This window comes from Falco peregrinus, chromosome 2 (genome assembly GCF_023634155.1).
Source record: "Falco peregrinus isolate bFalPer1 chromosome 2, bFalPer1.pri, whole genome shotgun sequence".
Lineage (NCBI taxonomy): Eukaryota > Metazoa > Chordata > Aves > Falconiformes > Falconidae > Falco > Falco peregrinus.
This window is the reverse complement of record NC_073722.1, coordinates 91,902,196-91,919,610: the sequence shown is the minus strand read 5'-3', so window position 1 is coordinate 91,919,610 and position 17,415 is coordinate 91,902,196. Positions and strand designations below refer to the sequence as shown.

The following is a 17,415-nucleotide window of genomic DNA, read 5'->3' as shown; positions in this document are numbered from 1 at the left end:
TAAATTCCTACTGACCGCATTTCATTTTAACCTTCCTTCCTGTCCCCCTTTCTCCAGTTTCTAAAGTGCACTTCTCTTTGTTGAAAAACAGAGGCAGTGGCTAATCCAGCTGACATCCTGAAGATTATATTTCATACTAGCATTGGGTTGAAAACAGTTTTTTTCCATTCTACTGAACCTGTTTTCAACATTAATTTATTCTGTATCAGGACAAGAGTAAGCCCTTACAAATTCAGAGGCTAAGGTAGGGGGCAGAGAAAGAACTGAGTAGGAATAATTCATAGCCCATTATTTTACTGCTCCGGGTTGTGAAAGAATTTGGGTTGAGTTTTGACTGTTATTACCAGCAGAACTCCATTTTGAGAGGACTTCACCTATTTGAGTTGTTTCACTTTGTCTAAAGAAATAAATAGACTGGCTGTCTCATCTCTGCACAATTCTGTTAAGGCAGACAGGAGATACAGCTTGAGGTTGCAGCATCCTACAAAAATGTACTGTTAGTGTGTGTATTTGTATACTAAATACAATTTTAATTCCATCACTTATTTCTTTTTCAATTAGTTTTTGAGACTAGTACTATGTTTCACCCATTTGGAGTTCCACAATGCAGTGTTTACCAGTCCGAAATCCATCTGTATTTATTTATGAGTTTTCCGTAATCTTCAGGCTGCAAACATTATTGAGTACAAGTATGTCCTCATGTCCTATCAACTTGGGTTGGATGTATGTGTAGGAATGGAGATGGAATTAGGCATTTAGTCTGTCAGAAAAAGTATTTAAGAAGAGAAACCTAATTCAAGTCAGGAAAAGATAGCATATATTCTGAATTTTAAGCAAAATAAATATGGAAGCTGGTACCTGGAAGGAAAGAGAATGTAGCTGGGTGGAAATGCAAGACTGTTTTGATTTTTGTTTGACTACATTACACTTCATAAAGCATTTCTTTTGGGGTTTTTTGTATGTTTGTTTTGGTTAAAGAAGAAAAATATATGATGGATGATTATATTACGTTCATTTACTGAGAAGTAATTTAGGAATTTTTCTGGCTTAATGGCTAATGATGCGAAATTATAATTTTATGGCTTCCTCTGACATTTGTCACTTTTGGATGTCTGGCAGCCTGATTCTTAAGCAAAATTTCCTATGTTTGTGTTAGCAACAGTAGCCTGTCTTCTCTTCAGGAGTTACGTCGCTATGGACCAAATGAGACTACAATGACTCTGTGTCAGTGGAAAAAATGCAGCCAAGTGCACAGTAATTCCAAAAGCCTCCTGTTTTAGGGCTTCCTATCAGCTCTAAAAAAGTGAAGGAACTACTCTGTATCTCCTTAGGAACAGCTGCTGGGGTGAACTTTGCATTAATGTTGATTGATCTCTTCTATTATGTAATATTTTGTTGTTAAAATTGTACATAGAATTTGGGCACCTACCAGTTTGTTGTTTCTGCTGAACAATAAACTTGCAAAATATCCCCAGGAATTAACTTTTTGTCCAGATTTATACTGGTGTCAGAACTCTAGTAAGTCTGTAGAATCTGTGCTAGGTTTTAACTGATGAAATAAGAGCTCATGTTGAGTCAGTCACGTCTGTTTTATTGGATTTCCTTGAGAATTTGTATTTTAATGATTAACAGTGCATTATTTCATCACATTTAGCTGTGGCAGATCTCCAAAGGATGTTCCCAACACCACCTTCTTTAGAACAACACCCTGCCTTCTCCCCGGTAATGAGTTATAAAGATGGAATAAGTTCAGAGACTGTGACTGCCTTGGGAATGATGGAAAGTCCTATGGTCAACATGGTTCCAACACAGCTTGCTGAGTTTAAAATGGAGGTGGAAGATGGATTAGGTAGCCCTAAACCTGAAGAAATTAAGGTAACATGCCGAAGATGTGGTATTTTTATTACCTCCTCTATGTATGATTTGATTTTTATAAACAAGTCACATGTAGTGTGTGAAAAGGACTACTTTAACAAATATGAACTGGATCCATATAAAGTACCTTACCAGTCTTTAGCTGGGAAAAAAATTTTCTCTAGTAAAAAGAGGTTTTTAATTGTTTCCTTTATTTTAACTGTAGGTATTTTTCTTCTCGTAATTTTATGTTTGTAATGTTTTTGGGTGTTCTCAGGAAACTAATGATATTGTATGTGAAATGAGCCCTATGCCTAACAGAAAGAATGTGCATATATGAAAAAATATCATACTTGTGACTAAATAGCTGTTAAATGATTTATTTCTTCAGATAATTTCTCTGTAGCCCTTTTATGTATAGCCACTCCTTGCTGCCAGTCTCTGGGGATGCAGCTGGGATAAAATCATGCATGTAGAAAGGCTGCCTTTTTCTCTCTGAAATGTTGCCTTTTTTGGTTAGGGTTGAAAATCTCTGAGAAAGCCCAGGGGTTGAACTTGCTCTGTTTCTTCTTCAGCTGATGTTACTTCACAAGTTTTAAGGCCAGATGGGACCATTCTTATCTGACTTTCTGTATAACACAGGTCAGGTAATGTCACATAGTTACTCCTATATTGAGTCCTGTAGTGTATCTGAGTAAAAAACTATTTTAAAATGGGGACTCTGCTGCTGGTACTAGTACTCACCTCCCCAACTTTACATACCAAGATGTATCCATTTTTCCATAGCATCACATGAAAGGGCTTAACATAAGCACCTAGTGTACATTGATTTGTATTTCATTGTTCCATCTTTAGCACAGGTTAAGAGTTAGGATAAACTCATTCTGCCTGCTTGTGTCTACTCTGCATTACTTAACTTTTTGGGCCAATTTTTGTCACTTTTGTCAGAAGTTATCGTTATCATATTTTCATGCATATAGCATGAGGGAGTGTTTTATTTAAAAATGCACAGTTCCTTGTAGAAATAATCACCTTGTTCTGCAGCAAGCTCATTTGTATGCAGGTAATAAAAAGGGAGATACGTACTATAACTCTGTCGTCCTGGTAGTTCCCAGCCCTTGATTTTATAGACTAATTCTTCTCCTGCAAGCCCACCCTGTCCCTAATCTGCCACAGCCTGTTCCTTCTCTTTCAGCAGCCATTTTTCTCCCCGACACCACCTCCTTCCTGCTCATTTGGTGTTCCTGTCAGTGCTGGAATTAACTGAAGGCTTATTTTTAAGCATCTGCATTGCTGAGAGAGCTATACAAGGAAAGATACAGCACTTGCAGTTGCATGGACAAGAAGTGGCTATATATCAATATGAGAATACTGACATATAAATTTATCTTAGTATAAATGATTTAGCTATGAATAAGTAAATTTTCCTGCATGGCAGTAACAGTATTCCTTAGGCAGACTGAAAGTAAAGCACAGGCAAGCCGCAGGGTGACTTTCTCTGTAAGAGCATTCGGTTTTGCCCCTGGGAGGGGAGGAAGTAAGACAGCTTGTTGCATTCAGGGGTTGTGTCTCCCTGTTATGATAAAGTGTGTCTAGTCAGTCGGAGTTACCACTCACAGGGCTGCATGCTAAGCTGACACCTGTGAAGGGGCTGAGCTGGCAGAGAGCTTTTATAGACAATTCTGTTGAGAGAGACTTTGCAAAAGTGTAAGGGAGTTAGTTGTCAGTGTGCCCCTGTGAAGACAGTGAACCGCCTGGAAAGCTGGGCGGATCTAGCAAGTCTGCCTTGTTATTGCAAGATCTCTTCTTCCTTCTTCCCCAACTTACAACTTGAGGGCATGATGAGAAAAAGCATCTTTTTAGAGGCTTTGCTGAGGTACACCTGTCCGTTTGCCTTATGCAGTTTATGTATCTACCACTTTTTATACCATTATAGAAGTTTGAAGTAAGTTTTCTTAGAAGGTTTGTAAGACTTTGCTTTGCCACAGACCTTGGGGGGGGGGGGGGTGTTTCTTCTGTTTGTGCAGTAAACGATTTGCCTAAGACTAGGATAAGTTGGGTCTGTAAAGAAGATCTGGATTGGAATTTGTTGAGCTGAAAGTTTTTGAGTGGGAGCAGATTTTAGGGCGTCATTGATACAGAAGATATTTTAATCTCCCTCACAACCATTTTAGGAGTATTAAAATACATATTTCAATTCTGCCTGATAACATTTCCAACAGCACGGTTTAGTTGCTTTTAAGTGTCACACCTGCTCATACACACCAGTGGGGGAAACAAGCACCTAAACCCATCGCTAATCATTTTGAGAACATGTAAGTAGATTTCTTGTGCTGAGTATTCAGCTGCTGAAGATAGTAATCCACACATTTCTCATTTCTCAATGCTTTACAAGGTGCAAGGGAAAAATGCAAAGATCTAATGAGATGTTAAATACTGAAATTCTGAGAGAGATTACTGTTACTATTTTAATAATGGCTTTTACTTTGCAGTAGTGTCTCAAAAGGACTAGCTCTTTTCTTCTGAAAGAAACTTGGAATAGCCCTAGAAACTCTGGCTGAAGTTCTTGTCGTCATTCTCTGCAAACAAACGGCAGTCAATGAAAGTCCAGTTTGACTGGTCTTCATTTATATTTATATTGAATATTATGTTTACTAGATTGTTTATATATTTATACTTAATGATATGTTTATACTTAATATTTGGCATGTGTAAAGTGTCCATTGCTATTACTTGTATTATATTATTCCCCAACATGGTGGTTATTCAGAGAGGCTGACTTAAAGCACCTAAGGTTTCTTCACACTGTGACTCAGCCTCTCTCTCTATTGTCAGTAGAGAAGCCTGGCAAAGATCAGTCTTTTTAAGTGCCTAAATTAGGTGCTTAAAGTTAGGCAGTATGACAATTTCATGGTACAGTACTCGCTTTTCAAACATAGCTTGTCTGAAACGAGGGTAATCTAATGGTGAAATCTACTGACATGGAAGTTGTATAGCATCTCAGTATAACAAGGAGCCTCAGCTGAGTTTCCTTGATGGAACTGCTCTTGAATATTTTGTAGAATGAATAAATGTACCCAATATTGGAAAAAATGCAGTTGTAGAGGGTTCAAACAGTATAATTAATGAAAATAAATATCTAAAGAGCAACCTTACCATATTGTTGTAAGCAATGTCACTTGGATGTTACAGGATTTTTCGTACGTGCACAAGGTTCCATCATTTCAACCTTTTGTGGGCTCCTCTGTGTTCGCTCCACTGAAGATACTACCAAGTCAGTGCCTCCTACCTCTGAAGATACCCGATGCCTGCATTTTCAGGCCTTCTTGGGCTGTTCCTCCTAAAATTGAACAACTTCCTTTGCCACCTGCAGCCACTTTCATTAGAGATGGCTACAAGTAAGTACAGTCTTGTAGGAAACTAGTTGGTCATATCTATACCTGAAATGGCTCATTAATTAAAGTGTTTGTATGTATTATCAGTGCTTTTTACTACATACCAGAACCATAAAGTAACCTGCAAATGTATTTTAAACCTTTTAAATATGTCACTGTTTCAGATCAAAAAAGTTCTGATAGTCGGAACACTGGAATTTCAAACAGCTTTAGGAAATTGGTGGTGTTACAGTATGTGTCCACTGCACTCTTTGTGCTTTCAAAAGAAGAGGAACATGTGGTACTTAAATGAACTACAGTTTCTGATACAGGAAAATACTGCGATTCAAACATAAAACAGAAGTATTAGGGAATAAAATCAACGCACTTAACCTCTCACATCTCTGTCCTTCCATTTCAGTGTCCAGTTCTCCAGCCTACCGTTATGCTTCCCTCTTGTTTGTATGTGTGTATTTAGTTTGAGCTTCAGCCTGATCATTCCTGGTCCTGACGATACCAGTCTGTCATCTGAGGGCTTTTAAAATTTTAGTGGGCCTGTGGCAGCGCTCTTCTCACGTTAGCTCTTCTGAGTTCTTGTGGTTTAACCTGAATGGGTCACTTCTGGAGCTGCTGTCCTCCCTTTTCTAAATACTAAAAGAAAAGATGCCGAGTATGAGAATGCTGTGACCTGTAAGCAAACACTGCTATTAAATTTAAAAGCTTGTATTTCTTACTCAGTTCTCAGAAATTATCAGTGTTTGTGGAAGAAATTCATTGCTGGAGATTTTGAAAGCTGTCACAAATTTGCGCCATTAAATTAATAAAACCTCTTAAAAGCATAGTAATAGTACAAAGGTCTCCTGCTGCACTGCATTCATTTCTAGAGGAAGTAGCCTGTATCTTTAAATCAGTCTGTAAATCCTTTAAATCAGTCCTTTTTCAGCTCCAAAGGATCCTTCAGTGTTCTCAAAAGAATTGCAGAAAAGAAATTGTAAACCCTTCATAGTGCCTAGGGAGCAATTTAATTCTCAGGTTTTTTCATAATAGTAACTGATTCACCAGGCCTGAGCTGGTTATTAATTTCAGGTATTTGTTGGGGGAAAAAAAACCCTTTCATTTTCAATATAATCCAATTAGAGTGAAGATTATTACTGCAGGCTTCCGACAGAGTGGTGATTGCCAATCAAGTTTTCTAGGTCACCTTTTCTTATTAGTCTGAGGCATTCAGTATGCTTCAGATTCAGAACTCCTTCAGACCTTTGTTCATTTTTTTTTCCACTCTTCCTTTGAGATGGACATACATCAGTTCAAGGTAATAAAATGATTCTAAGGAATAAGGTCCTCACTGTTTTTCTTTTCAAGTCACTAATGATATGTGAGCATTAAAATAGTACTCCTTTTAAATTACACAAAATAAACCCTGTTTCCCCTCCTTTATTAAGAAACGTAATGAGTTCTTACACTTTTTTCTTGCCATAATATGTGATGAACATATTTCAAGAAAAGTGAGCAGCTTTTTAACGACTTGGAAAGAGTTAAGTAAAAATCTTATTCTTTTGATTGGCCCTGTGTTACCTGTTTCTCGATATGAGTCATTCTAAAGAGAAGATAGAACTCGTGGTAACGTACAAACTGTTCTTTGGTCACATGAATTTGGCAGAAAATGAAAAAACAGAGTAATAAAAACCAGTCGTGACAGGAGATGACCCAAAAACATGATTCTTGGCTGTACTGGACTAAGAGTTTGTAATGCAGTGTTTCATATTGCGCTGTGGACTGCATAATCCTAAATGAGCACATGCATTTGTAGTATCTGATATACTGTTACCAGCTGCATACCCCCATGAGGCAATATTGTATATAACTGCCACATGCATCACTTCCGACAGCTATTCAAAGTGGTGATTTCTAAAATAAGGTAAGATTTTTATGCCTCTGAAATATTATTTTCATTCCCACTAATGTGTATCTCTTTACAGAGGAATTGTTTAAAACAACAATTCTTCCTCTTTTTCCCTAAGAGAGTTGAAAATATCCTAAAATCCTAACTTGGTATCTAGAGATTCTTCTCTAGAGCGTTTGTGTTTTAGGCCACAGGAATAATCTTTAAGAGGGCTAAGTGCTTGAGATGATAGCTTTTTATTATAACGATAAGAAACAACAGCGCTGATGAAGAGAATTGCAATTTCAATGAAAGACCTGAGTAGAAGGTTACGAGCAGAACGCATGTTCTTTCTTGAGTACAGTTACAATGAATCCTTTCAGTTTTCACCATCTCCTTGTATTTAAAAACAAGTTTTGACGAAATCGGTCTTCACAGCTGACCAGTTTGTGATGGCATTTGACTCTCTTTTTCATTTTTCTCACAGCAATGTGCCTAGTGTTGGGAGTTTGGCTGACCAAGACTATCTTCAGATGAATACTCCTCAGATGAATACACCAGTGACGCTAAATAGTGCTGCTCCGGCCAGCAACAGCGGAGCAGGAGTTCTGCCGTCACCAGCAACTCCCCGCTTCTCTGTCCCTACCCCACGCACACCCAGGACCCCAAGGACTCCTAGAGGTGGGGGTACTGCGAGCGGTCAAGGATCTGTAAAATATGACAGCACAGATCAAGGTTCACCTGCTTCTACGCCTTCCACAACACGACCGCTTAATTCCGTGGAGCCAGCCACCGTTCAGCCCATCCCAGAAGCCCACAGCCTGTACGTCACCTTGATTCTTTCAGACTCGGTGTTGAACATCTTCAAAGACCGTAACTTTGACAGTTGTTGCATATGCGCCTGTAATATGAATATTAAAGGTGCAGATGTCGGCTTATACATCCCAGATTCATCTAATGAGGATCAGTACCGTTGCACTTGTGGCTTTAGCGCTATCATGAACCGCAAATTAGGTTACAACTCCGGGCTCTTCATTGAGGATGAGCTGGATATTTTTGGCAAGACCTCAGACATTGGCCAAGCTGCAGAAAGACGACTGATGATATGTCAAAGCAACTTGATCTCTCAGATGGGAGAGGGAGCTAGAAGGACCCAGGAACCTCCCATGAGCCTCCTCCTCCTCCTCCAGAATCAGCACACACAGCCTTTCACATCTCTGAGCTGCCTGGATTATATGTCCTCCAATAATCGTCAGACGCTCCCATGCATGAACTGGAGTTATGACAGATTGCAGGCAGACAGCAACGACTCCTGGATAGAATGCTTCAATGCCCTGGAGCAAGGCAGGCAGTATGTGGACAACCCCACCGGTGGAAAAGTGGATGAAGCCCTAGTAAGAAGTGCCACTGTCCACTCTTGGCCTCACAGCAATGGTATGGGTCAGAACAGGTTCTGGTTTTTTCTTTGATTTTTCTGTGACCTCTGTAAATTTGTTTGAAATTCAGCAATCGTGAGCTGCTTAATCTTTATGTGGGAAATGTTATGCATAAAAATATTCTAGAAATAATGTAGATTTCTGATTAATGAAAGATTTCTGATTTTAAATGTATTTTAAAATACATTTAAAGTACCAATAATCCAGTTGTCCTTAGACTTTGTGATCTGTAATTGTGAAAATCCATGGAGATTCACAAATCTGATGCAAAACAAATTCAGGTATTGAGGGCAAGGCAGAATTATGGCCCCTTGTTTTTTTGGAGAAGGGTATAAGCAATCAGTAGAAAAGAAATGTGCTGTATGAAAGTGTCGCAAAGAAAAAAGAAGTGATTTTATAATCAAATATTACCTATATTACATGTTTATATGTTGAAGATGCTTTGACTTCTTATGAACTGAGCTGGACAACAACAGTGAAACGTATGTGAAAAGGACTATGATGACAGCTGTGTTTCAGCAGTGTTTTCATAAAGTACCACATTCAATGCCATTAAGCTGATTAGAGCTGTAGAAATTTCATGGGCATTGTGAAGAGCAATGCAAAAGAAAATACACAAAGAAATGTTGTCACCTCAAAAATAATCCTTCCTGTTCCTCACTGAAAATGATTGATGCCCTTTTGTCATTTGCAGTATTGGATATCAGCATGCTCTCCTCCCAGGACGTGGTGCGCATGCTGCTGTCGCTGCAGCCCTTTCTGCAGGATGCCATCCAGAAGAAGCGAACAGGAAGGACTTGGGAGAACATCCAGCATGTGCAGGGACCACTCACCTGGCAGCAATTCCATAAGATGGCAGGGCGAGGAACCTATGGTACATATATCGCAGTATATGCCAACAGTTAAAATGAAAGCAGTTTTCTAGAAATGTGCACTTTCTTCTGGAAATACATTGGAACAAATGGGTGCTTCATATGGCTGGGGGGCTGTCTGCTCCTCACATGGTTTTAAAATGCTTTAAAAGGCATTTGAAGCACGTATGAATGCCATAGTGCAGGTTTCATCCTTCCAGATTGATGAATATTTAAGGAGTGCAGAAACGCCGGGTGAGGCTGAGACTCCCTGTCTGAGGCTGGCTTTTGGCTTGTACTGAAGCTGGCTGGTACGTAAATAACGCACAGAGGAAGCTGCTAAAACTGAACCAAATCCTAATGGGAAGGGGCTTCCTGAGCTGGTACCAATGCACCGTGGGTATGCCTCCTCCGCAGAGAGGCTTCTTGTTCTAAGGTTTCCCATAGTCTTAATAAGAAGTTTAAATTTAAGTATGTCCTGACTGTGACACTTCTAGAAAACACAAATTAACAAACAGATTATGTGTGTGCCTATTTGCATAATAAGGAGTGGCATTTAAATATGTATTTCTCACCTGCAGTTTATTGCAGTCTTAACTGACGCAGTCTTGTTTAGTGGGTTTTTCTCTACAGCTCCATCCAGTTTTGCTTTATTTTCTTGCTGTTGGTATTTAATATATTGCTGTTTTCCTTACGGGCTGGGACAACTTGTGGTAACCACAGTTCCTGTCTAAAGCTATTGTGCTTCCCGAGAAGTACTTCTCATCTAATAATTTCTCCAGCATTTGTAACTTCTAAAGAGTTAGGGTTTGCCAGTTGTTATCAGAGAATAAAACTGAAATTGCCATATAGTAAGTAGCAGAGCCTTTGATATAGATTCAGTAATTTTTACTGAACGTTAACTTTATTAAAAAGTTGGATTCTGTTCTGCAGAAACTACTTGCTATGTTTTCAATTGATTTTTTCCTACAATATTTCTGCTAATGAGTCTGGGAGATAGCATGTTACGTGGGGCGGCAGTCCGCCCAGCTGCGAGAGGAGGTGCTCCAGAGCACTCGCTCTGGAGAGGAGCAGGGGGTAACTTTTAGAATTATGGTAACTTTGCTTAGTATTGTATACCTGGGAATAAGTTTGCCCGACCATTTGACTTAGTAATTTTACACAACCAGGTGGAGGTAGATGAGGAACTATAAAATCAAATTTTATGTATTCATGTTATTACTTCTGATTGAACAGGAACTCCTGAGATGTGGTTATGGTTATGACAAAGTAAAACCATGAGATGAAGCCTTGGGAAGGGCAATACGCGTATTTACAGTATACTGAAAGATGTTTTATTGCAGCTTTCTAGGGAAGTTTAAATGGTGCTTGGATCAGCTCCCTCTCCTTTGGCTGACTGTACTTTGATTATATGACATTTCTTTAGTACAATATAAATCTTTCTTCTCCTTTATTAAATACCTTTTTCCAAAGAAAAAGGGTGTGGGAGAACATGGTTTATCAGGCATGATACAGCCTCGATACAGGTTTCCACTCTTATGGTCAAACTTCTAGGAGACTCAGCATGGCAAGGGATTAGCGATTTCCAAAATTCCTATAAAATAACCCACTTCCTGGTACATCAGAGAACCCACTGCAGTTAAACCAGTTATTTTAACACTTTTTTCTTTCTTTTTTTTCTTTTTGAAGGCTCTGAGGAATCTCCTGAGCCTCTTCCAATCCCGACTTTACTAGTGGGTTATGACAAGGACTTCCTGACAATCTCTCCGTTCTCCTTGCCGTTCTGGGAGAGGCTGTTGCTAGACCCATATGGAGGCCATCGGGATGTCGCCTATATCGTGGTGTGTCCAGAAAATGAGGCCTTGCTCGATGGAGCCAAAACTTTCTTCAGGGACTTGAGTGCTGTATACGAGGTTGGAAAGAGGAACCATGCTGAATTATTTCTTCTTAAGTGTCATTTCTGCTGTACTGCATGTTCATTGGGAGAAAGCCATGGGTTTTAAAGTAGTGATTATCTGAATAGGGATTTCTTGCATTTTGAGGACTTTCTGCACTTCCAGAGTCCAAGAATACCATCCAATTGATACACTGTGATTCTCTGTGCATATTGGGGTATCAGTTGCCATCTGCTTTTTCCAGTACGCGTTCTCTCATTTTACAGAGGATGTAACACTAGTATTAATACAGTTGCAACTGAACACATGAAGGCCCAACCAAACCTAAAGAGCAAGGAGCAGGTTAAAGAAACTGTTGCTTTCTTGTAATTGCTAGGCTGGAGGCAAAGCCCTTTCCTTTTTCAGTGTGCACATTGTGTACTCCTGAATACCTAAGAATACTTTGTGACCTTCGTTTTGCTGTAAGTGCAATTCAAGGCAACAGATAAATGTAGCCTTTTGGTTTTATATTTATTAAGTCACCAGATGTGTGCTGGTAATAAGGGTTTACACTACAAACCAGTCTGCATAACTTATTCAGGTGCTTGGCATTTAGTTACAAGCATTTCTTCTTTCCTCACCAGATGTGTAGACTTGGCCAGCACAAACCAATCTGCAAAGTGTTACGTGATGGGATTATGCGGGTGGGAAAGACTGTGGCGCAAAAACTGACGGATGAGCTCGTGAGCGAATGGTTTAACCAGCCCTGGGGCACTGAGGAGTGCGACAATCATTCCAGACTCAAACTTTACGCGCAAGTTTGCCGGCATCACCTAGGTAAGTCTGCCATGGCGCTGGTAAGGCTCTTCTGCTTTCTGTAGGCATTTTAGAGATTATTTGCAGTAGGTGGACACAGGGCTGTTTCTTACAGTACAGATTATGATCTGTTTAACAATAAGAAAGGCTTTATCTTAATTTCTTAACCCTTCTGTGTTAAATTGCCTACTTGAGAAAGTTTTGTTGTCTGGTGATCATGTCAGAGATTCAAAAGCTGATTCTTAATTTTTTATAACAGTCAGTTTGGTCTACAATGTTTGTATGTCTGAAAGATGTTCCACACAAGACTGAATGTATAAATTGATCTGGTTTATGTGCTACTGATCTGTAACATCACACCAGCGTGACGGCAAAGTGCATGGTGCCTGGAAGTGGAACGGTTATTTATTTAAGAGGCAAGTTCACTAAAATTCGCAAAGGAAGAACGAGTTAACACAGGTGACAAAGAGGAAGTAACAGTATTCTTGATGCCTGGGGCTTCAATTTACAGGGTGTGGATACTTGGAACCACATTATCCTGAAGGCATGGTCTCCTCTGCACCTCATGTAGGCTGACTTCCATCCTGAAACAGTGACACATTGTAAAAGATTAGTCTTTTTGTTTCATTTTGGTTTTGTTACGGCAGTCTGCTGTATTTGCTCCTTTATAACAGAATGTCAGATGTGCTGGTTTCATGGAGGAGTGTAGAAACTGAGAGTATGGAAGAATATAGAGTGTGCTGGGGTAGTATCAGAAGACTGGTCCTGGCTGAGCCTGGCTGAGTCCTTGGACTCGGATATCCAACATGGCTGTCCCCAGATTTCATCTGGGGAGAGACATGGTTCTGCCATCCCAGAATGGATCCAGAGGCAACGTAACACGCATTGTATATGTGACTGAGAAACAGGATCTTAGCACAAGGCACAGGCCCATCCAAGAGGTCACTGGAAATACATTTGTTGAGACAGCACTGGTGAGCATGACAGACCATGATCACAGAACAGCAGCCATGTAAATGGTCCATGCTTGAGCTGAAATATGCAACCTATTTTTTTGTTTAAAAATAGTCAGGAACTTTTAAGTGGTTTCTTGAAAAGTGCTTACTCCTTTTGCTCTGAAAAAGGCGTGACAATTTGTCTGCTTACTTTGAGGAGTGGTGATCTGGTTTTGGAAAAAAAGCTTAAGCAAACATATCAGAGTGACCTGGGCAGTTCTACAGGCTGCTGAACACTTGCCCCATCCGTTGAAGAAAGTTTGGGGCTAGGCTAGAACAGGCTAGGACTCATCTGTCTCAAATGAGTCTGCTGCCTCATTCAGTCTGCTTTTAGTTTTAATTTACCATGTGACTTGGAGGAAGGAATTATTACAACACTACTTAACACAAACACCCCAGGCTTTCATGCAGAAATATGTAGCATGTGCACAGCCAATTGATGAATTGGGCTGTTCAGTTCACACCTGAGGCATCTGGCAGAGGCAGCGTTGGAATCTTCCGCTAACGGTGACTTACCACCTCTGAGAGTAAATAAACAATGAATATTCATTTCCTCTTTTTTTATTATTATTCATTTATCACTTACAAATAACCACTGTGATATCTCTCTTTCTGATACTGAAGAGAAATAACTATATTAAAGTTTGCCATTGTTGTAGCTCAGGTAAAAAGAACTTTCAGATTTTCAGCCTAACAAAGGGAACCTGCAGGAGATTGCCAAGCTGAACACTATATAAAGCTGTTATCGCAGCACAATCTAGCCAGAGATAATGACATGTCAGTACCAACTTCGGTTCACAAAGCTCCACAAAGTCAGTCCTGTTTTTGAGGACATTTGATTCATACCAGTCAGAACCGAAACCCTGAAGAATGGATTCCAAAGTAACTATTTATAATGGAGATTATAGTCACTTAGCATTTGTATACTCTTAAGAATATTCCGAAAGTGCAGAAAATATTGTATGACTTTATGGTTAATGCAGTTCACTTTGATCTGACAGACAGTTATTAATCTCCTTTCCTCTTTATATGCAATTTCAGCACCTTACTTAGCCACTCTGCAGCTTGACAGCAGCCTATTGCTACCACCTAAGTACCAAACCCCAGCGCCAGCAAGCCAGACACAAACAGTACCTGGGAACACTGGACCTGTACCCTCAAATTCAACATGTCTTTCAGCCGCTGGGGCACCACCAACAGGCAATTCTTTTAACTCCACACCCAGCAGCGGGACCACTAGCCTTCCAGCGGGGAGTAGCTCATCCTCGGGATCCTCTGTGCCGCAGCTGTCAGCATCTTCTGCAACACCTGGCGTTAACCAGATGACCGCTACCTCTGCTCCAGGGTTTAGTGGGAACATTGGTTCAGGGCAAAACACCAGCACTGGGGGAAACACAGCAGACCGCTCGCAAGGAAGCACAGGCCCCGGAGGAGATACAGAATCGGGTCAGAACTTACCACAACAGCAACAAGAAGGACAGGAAGGGTAAGTTTCTGAAGTGCTCAAATGACTCAAAGTACTTCTAATTAAATCCACTGTTGTCCTGCTCTCATACAACACATAACCTTCAAGCCTTATGTAAATCCTTGAAAGGAGAGGCCCCTCTGACACATGCAGTACTACTGACCGGGAGCAGGGCCCGTTTTTACTTGTTCATAGCAGTTACTGATAAAGGGAAAAAACACCCCTCCCCTTTTTCATTACAAAGGAACAAAGCTTGATTCAACTGTATGAACATGGGTGTTGTGGTTCTGTTTGAGATGCTTTAGGATACCCCACCTGGCCTGCATTTGCTGTACAAGAAAAACACAGCGTGTCTCATGGACTCTGAGCCATCTAGCTCGGTGTCACCTGTGTCAGGCACTGCAGGGTGTCTCACGTGGCACTAAATGTGTTTTACGTGGGCAGCTCCGTCACACTTGTAACGGTAACAGACACAGGTTTTTTTCCTAATTTGATTGCATTGCAAGTGTTGTTTTGCAAGCAGGTATACTGTGAGGTCAGAAACAGGATTATATTGCTGTTAAATCTTAGCAGTACAACCTTTTTGAAGACTTCATTATAAATAGTCATCATCATCAAACATAACAATTAGGAAAAGTTTTTTTAACATCTTATTTAAGTAACTTTATGAGTGAACATGTTTTTCGTTACTCTTGTAATAATGCACATTGCTAATAGTCGTGATATATGCTTATGGAGTTGCTGTATCTTAAGTGAAAAGCCCACATCCTGTTGTAGTTCGGGTTATCCTTAAGACATCTGTTCACTGGATCTATGCAACATACCATTTTATCAACGGCAGTGCGGTTTCTGACAAAGTAAGTCTGAGCGGCATTTTATCACTTACAGATGTTGAGCCTCCTATTCATGGCCGAGGCATGGAGGAGTGTTTTACCAAGCAAAAAAATGTTCAGTTGCTCCTTCCATTACCAGTGGAACCTTTTCTGTAATCAAACAGAGGGCTTCAGTCTCCATGAATATTACTTTGGCACTTTTCCTCAGTTCTCAGTTTCTTCTCTCCCCCTTCCACCTCTCCCAAAAGAAAACCTTAAACAGCACCAAAACCCAGGCATGCACATACATAAAAAAGAAAACTCACAGAGCTAATATTAGTCAACTTTTCCATATTCTTCAGACGTAATCTATTCTGACTTCATTAAATGAAATTATGTTAGACTTCTGGTAAGTATCTTTAATGTCTAATTAATAACAGGTATTTTGGATTAAGAACTGCTGTAAGTCATCTGTCCTCAATCACTGTTGTCAGTTTTTTTAGTTTTGCCTCTCGACATAAGAATCACTTCGTACTCCCCTTCTCCTCCTCTGCTTCAGCCTTGCACATATTTAACAAAAAACAGTTGCAACTGAATTTAACAATGCATATGTCTCCAGCGTTACAGAGAGGGAGAGAATAGGGATTCCCACGGAACCAGAGTCTGCAGACAGCAATGCCTATCCTCCAGCAGTTGTCATCTACATGGTGGATCCTTTTACCTATACTGCAGATGAAGAATCTGCCTCAACCAACTTCTGGCTGTTAAGTTTGATGAGATGCTACACAGAAATGTTGGATAACTTGCCTGAGAATATGAGGAATTCTTTCATTCTCCAGGTAATTCTACCTTCCTCTGTATCTTCACACTGGAGACTCAGACTATCACAACATACTTCTGATAGATATGCTATACTAAAAGAAAAAAAATGCAAGATAATATATAAAATTACATGATGTTTACACAGTATTTTGTTGACAGTACCTTATATTAAAAAAAAAACCAAAAACACTTGCTTTTGTTTTGATGAGGAAATTAATTTAAGGCAGCCACATTATCCTCACATCAAATCTGTTGGATGGTTCTAGCTACCACATATGTTGGATGCTTCCCAAAGAGGGATTTCAGTTATTTAAGTTGCAGCTTGGGTTGCCATTGCCAAAAATGTCCAGTTGCTCCTTTGATTACTTTGCATGTCAAGTTGTTTGCGTTTTATATTCTCTTGATTTATACTGTTTAATCCAAAAGAAGTATGTGAAACCAGACATTTAATGCATAATTTAACTATTGTATTGTTATTATCTGCTGCTTAAAAATAATTTACCATGTAACTTGACATATAATAATAGATACTTACTATGGAATTACTTAAGAATTGAATTTGTGTAGTCAGAAGCAGAGCTTGGCCCATTGCCCAGGCTGCCTGCATTTTGCCATGCCTCCTCTTTCACAGTGGCTCAGGCTCAACAAATGGGGGGGGGGGGGGGGGGGGGAATGGGAGGCCAGAGATGGCAAGCCATGCATGTACGTGTGCAACACATGCACGAAGCATGATTTCTGTGTACCTTATTCATGTATGCTCAACTTGGCTTAAAAGTATTTTAATTAAAATTGGGGGGAAAAAACCAAACAAAAAAAAATTGGAAGTTATTATAGTCTCAAATTGGGCGTGGAAAAAATTAGTCATTTTTTGTAATCTTGATCTCATTGTTCCCTGAAATGATGGGGGTAACTGTCACCGCAATATTTCTGGTGATGAACTGAAAATCAGATTCACACCTTTTAAGCTGACAGGTAGTTTAATTGATTCAGACCTGAAGACACTAAAAATAAAATAGCCACTGATATCGCAGTGTCTCAAATACAAGAACATGTAAATTGCATATTGAAATTGGACCTTAGTCTGTATAAGACGACTAACGGGCTTACCAACACTTTCTAAGTACTGCTTCTTTTTTGGGCACTTATATTTGTTTCTCAAAATATGTGGCATTTTGCCAGTTTAAGTCAAAAGAGTAGACAATTTTCTCTAAGTACAGGCTGACACAATATAGTT

The 17,415-nt window shown here is 39.7% G+C and overlaps 1 protein-coding gene across 2 annotated transcripts in view; it reads left to right on the top strand.

Annotated features, from left to right (window-relative positions):
- MED13L (mediator complex subunit 13L) overlaps positions 1–17,415 on the top strand; it is a 203,299-nt gene that overhangs the window by 165,348 nt on the left and 20,536 nt on the right. For both annotated transcript variants that reach the window (XM_027780866.2, XM_055797996.1), the window contains exons 15-22: positions 1,655–1,875; positions 5,047–5,252; positions 7,598–8,544; positions 9,241–9,420; positions 11,087–11,310; positions 11,916–12,108; positions 14,124–14,568; positions 15,979–16,198. In XM_027780866.2, coding sequence (XP_027636667.2) covers positions 1,655–1,875; positions 5,047–5,252; positions 7,598–8,544; positions 9,241–9,420; positions 11,087–11,310; positions 11,916–12,108; positions 14,124–14,568; positions 15,979–16,198 — 2,636 coding nt within the window. The remainder of the gene's footprint in view (positions 1–1,654; positions 1,876–5,046; positions 5,253–7,597; positions 8,545–9,240; positions 9,421–11,086; positions 11,311–11,915; positions 12,109–14,123; positions 14,569–15,978; positions 16,199–17,415) is intronic.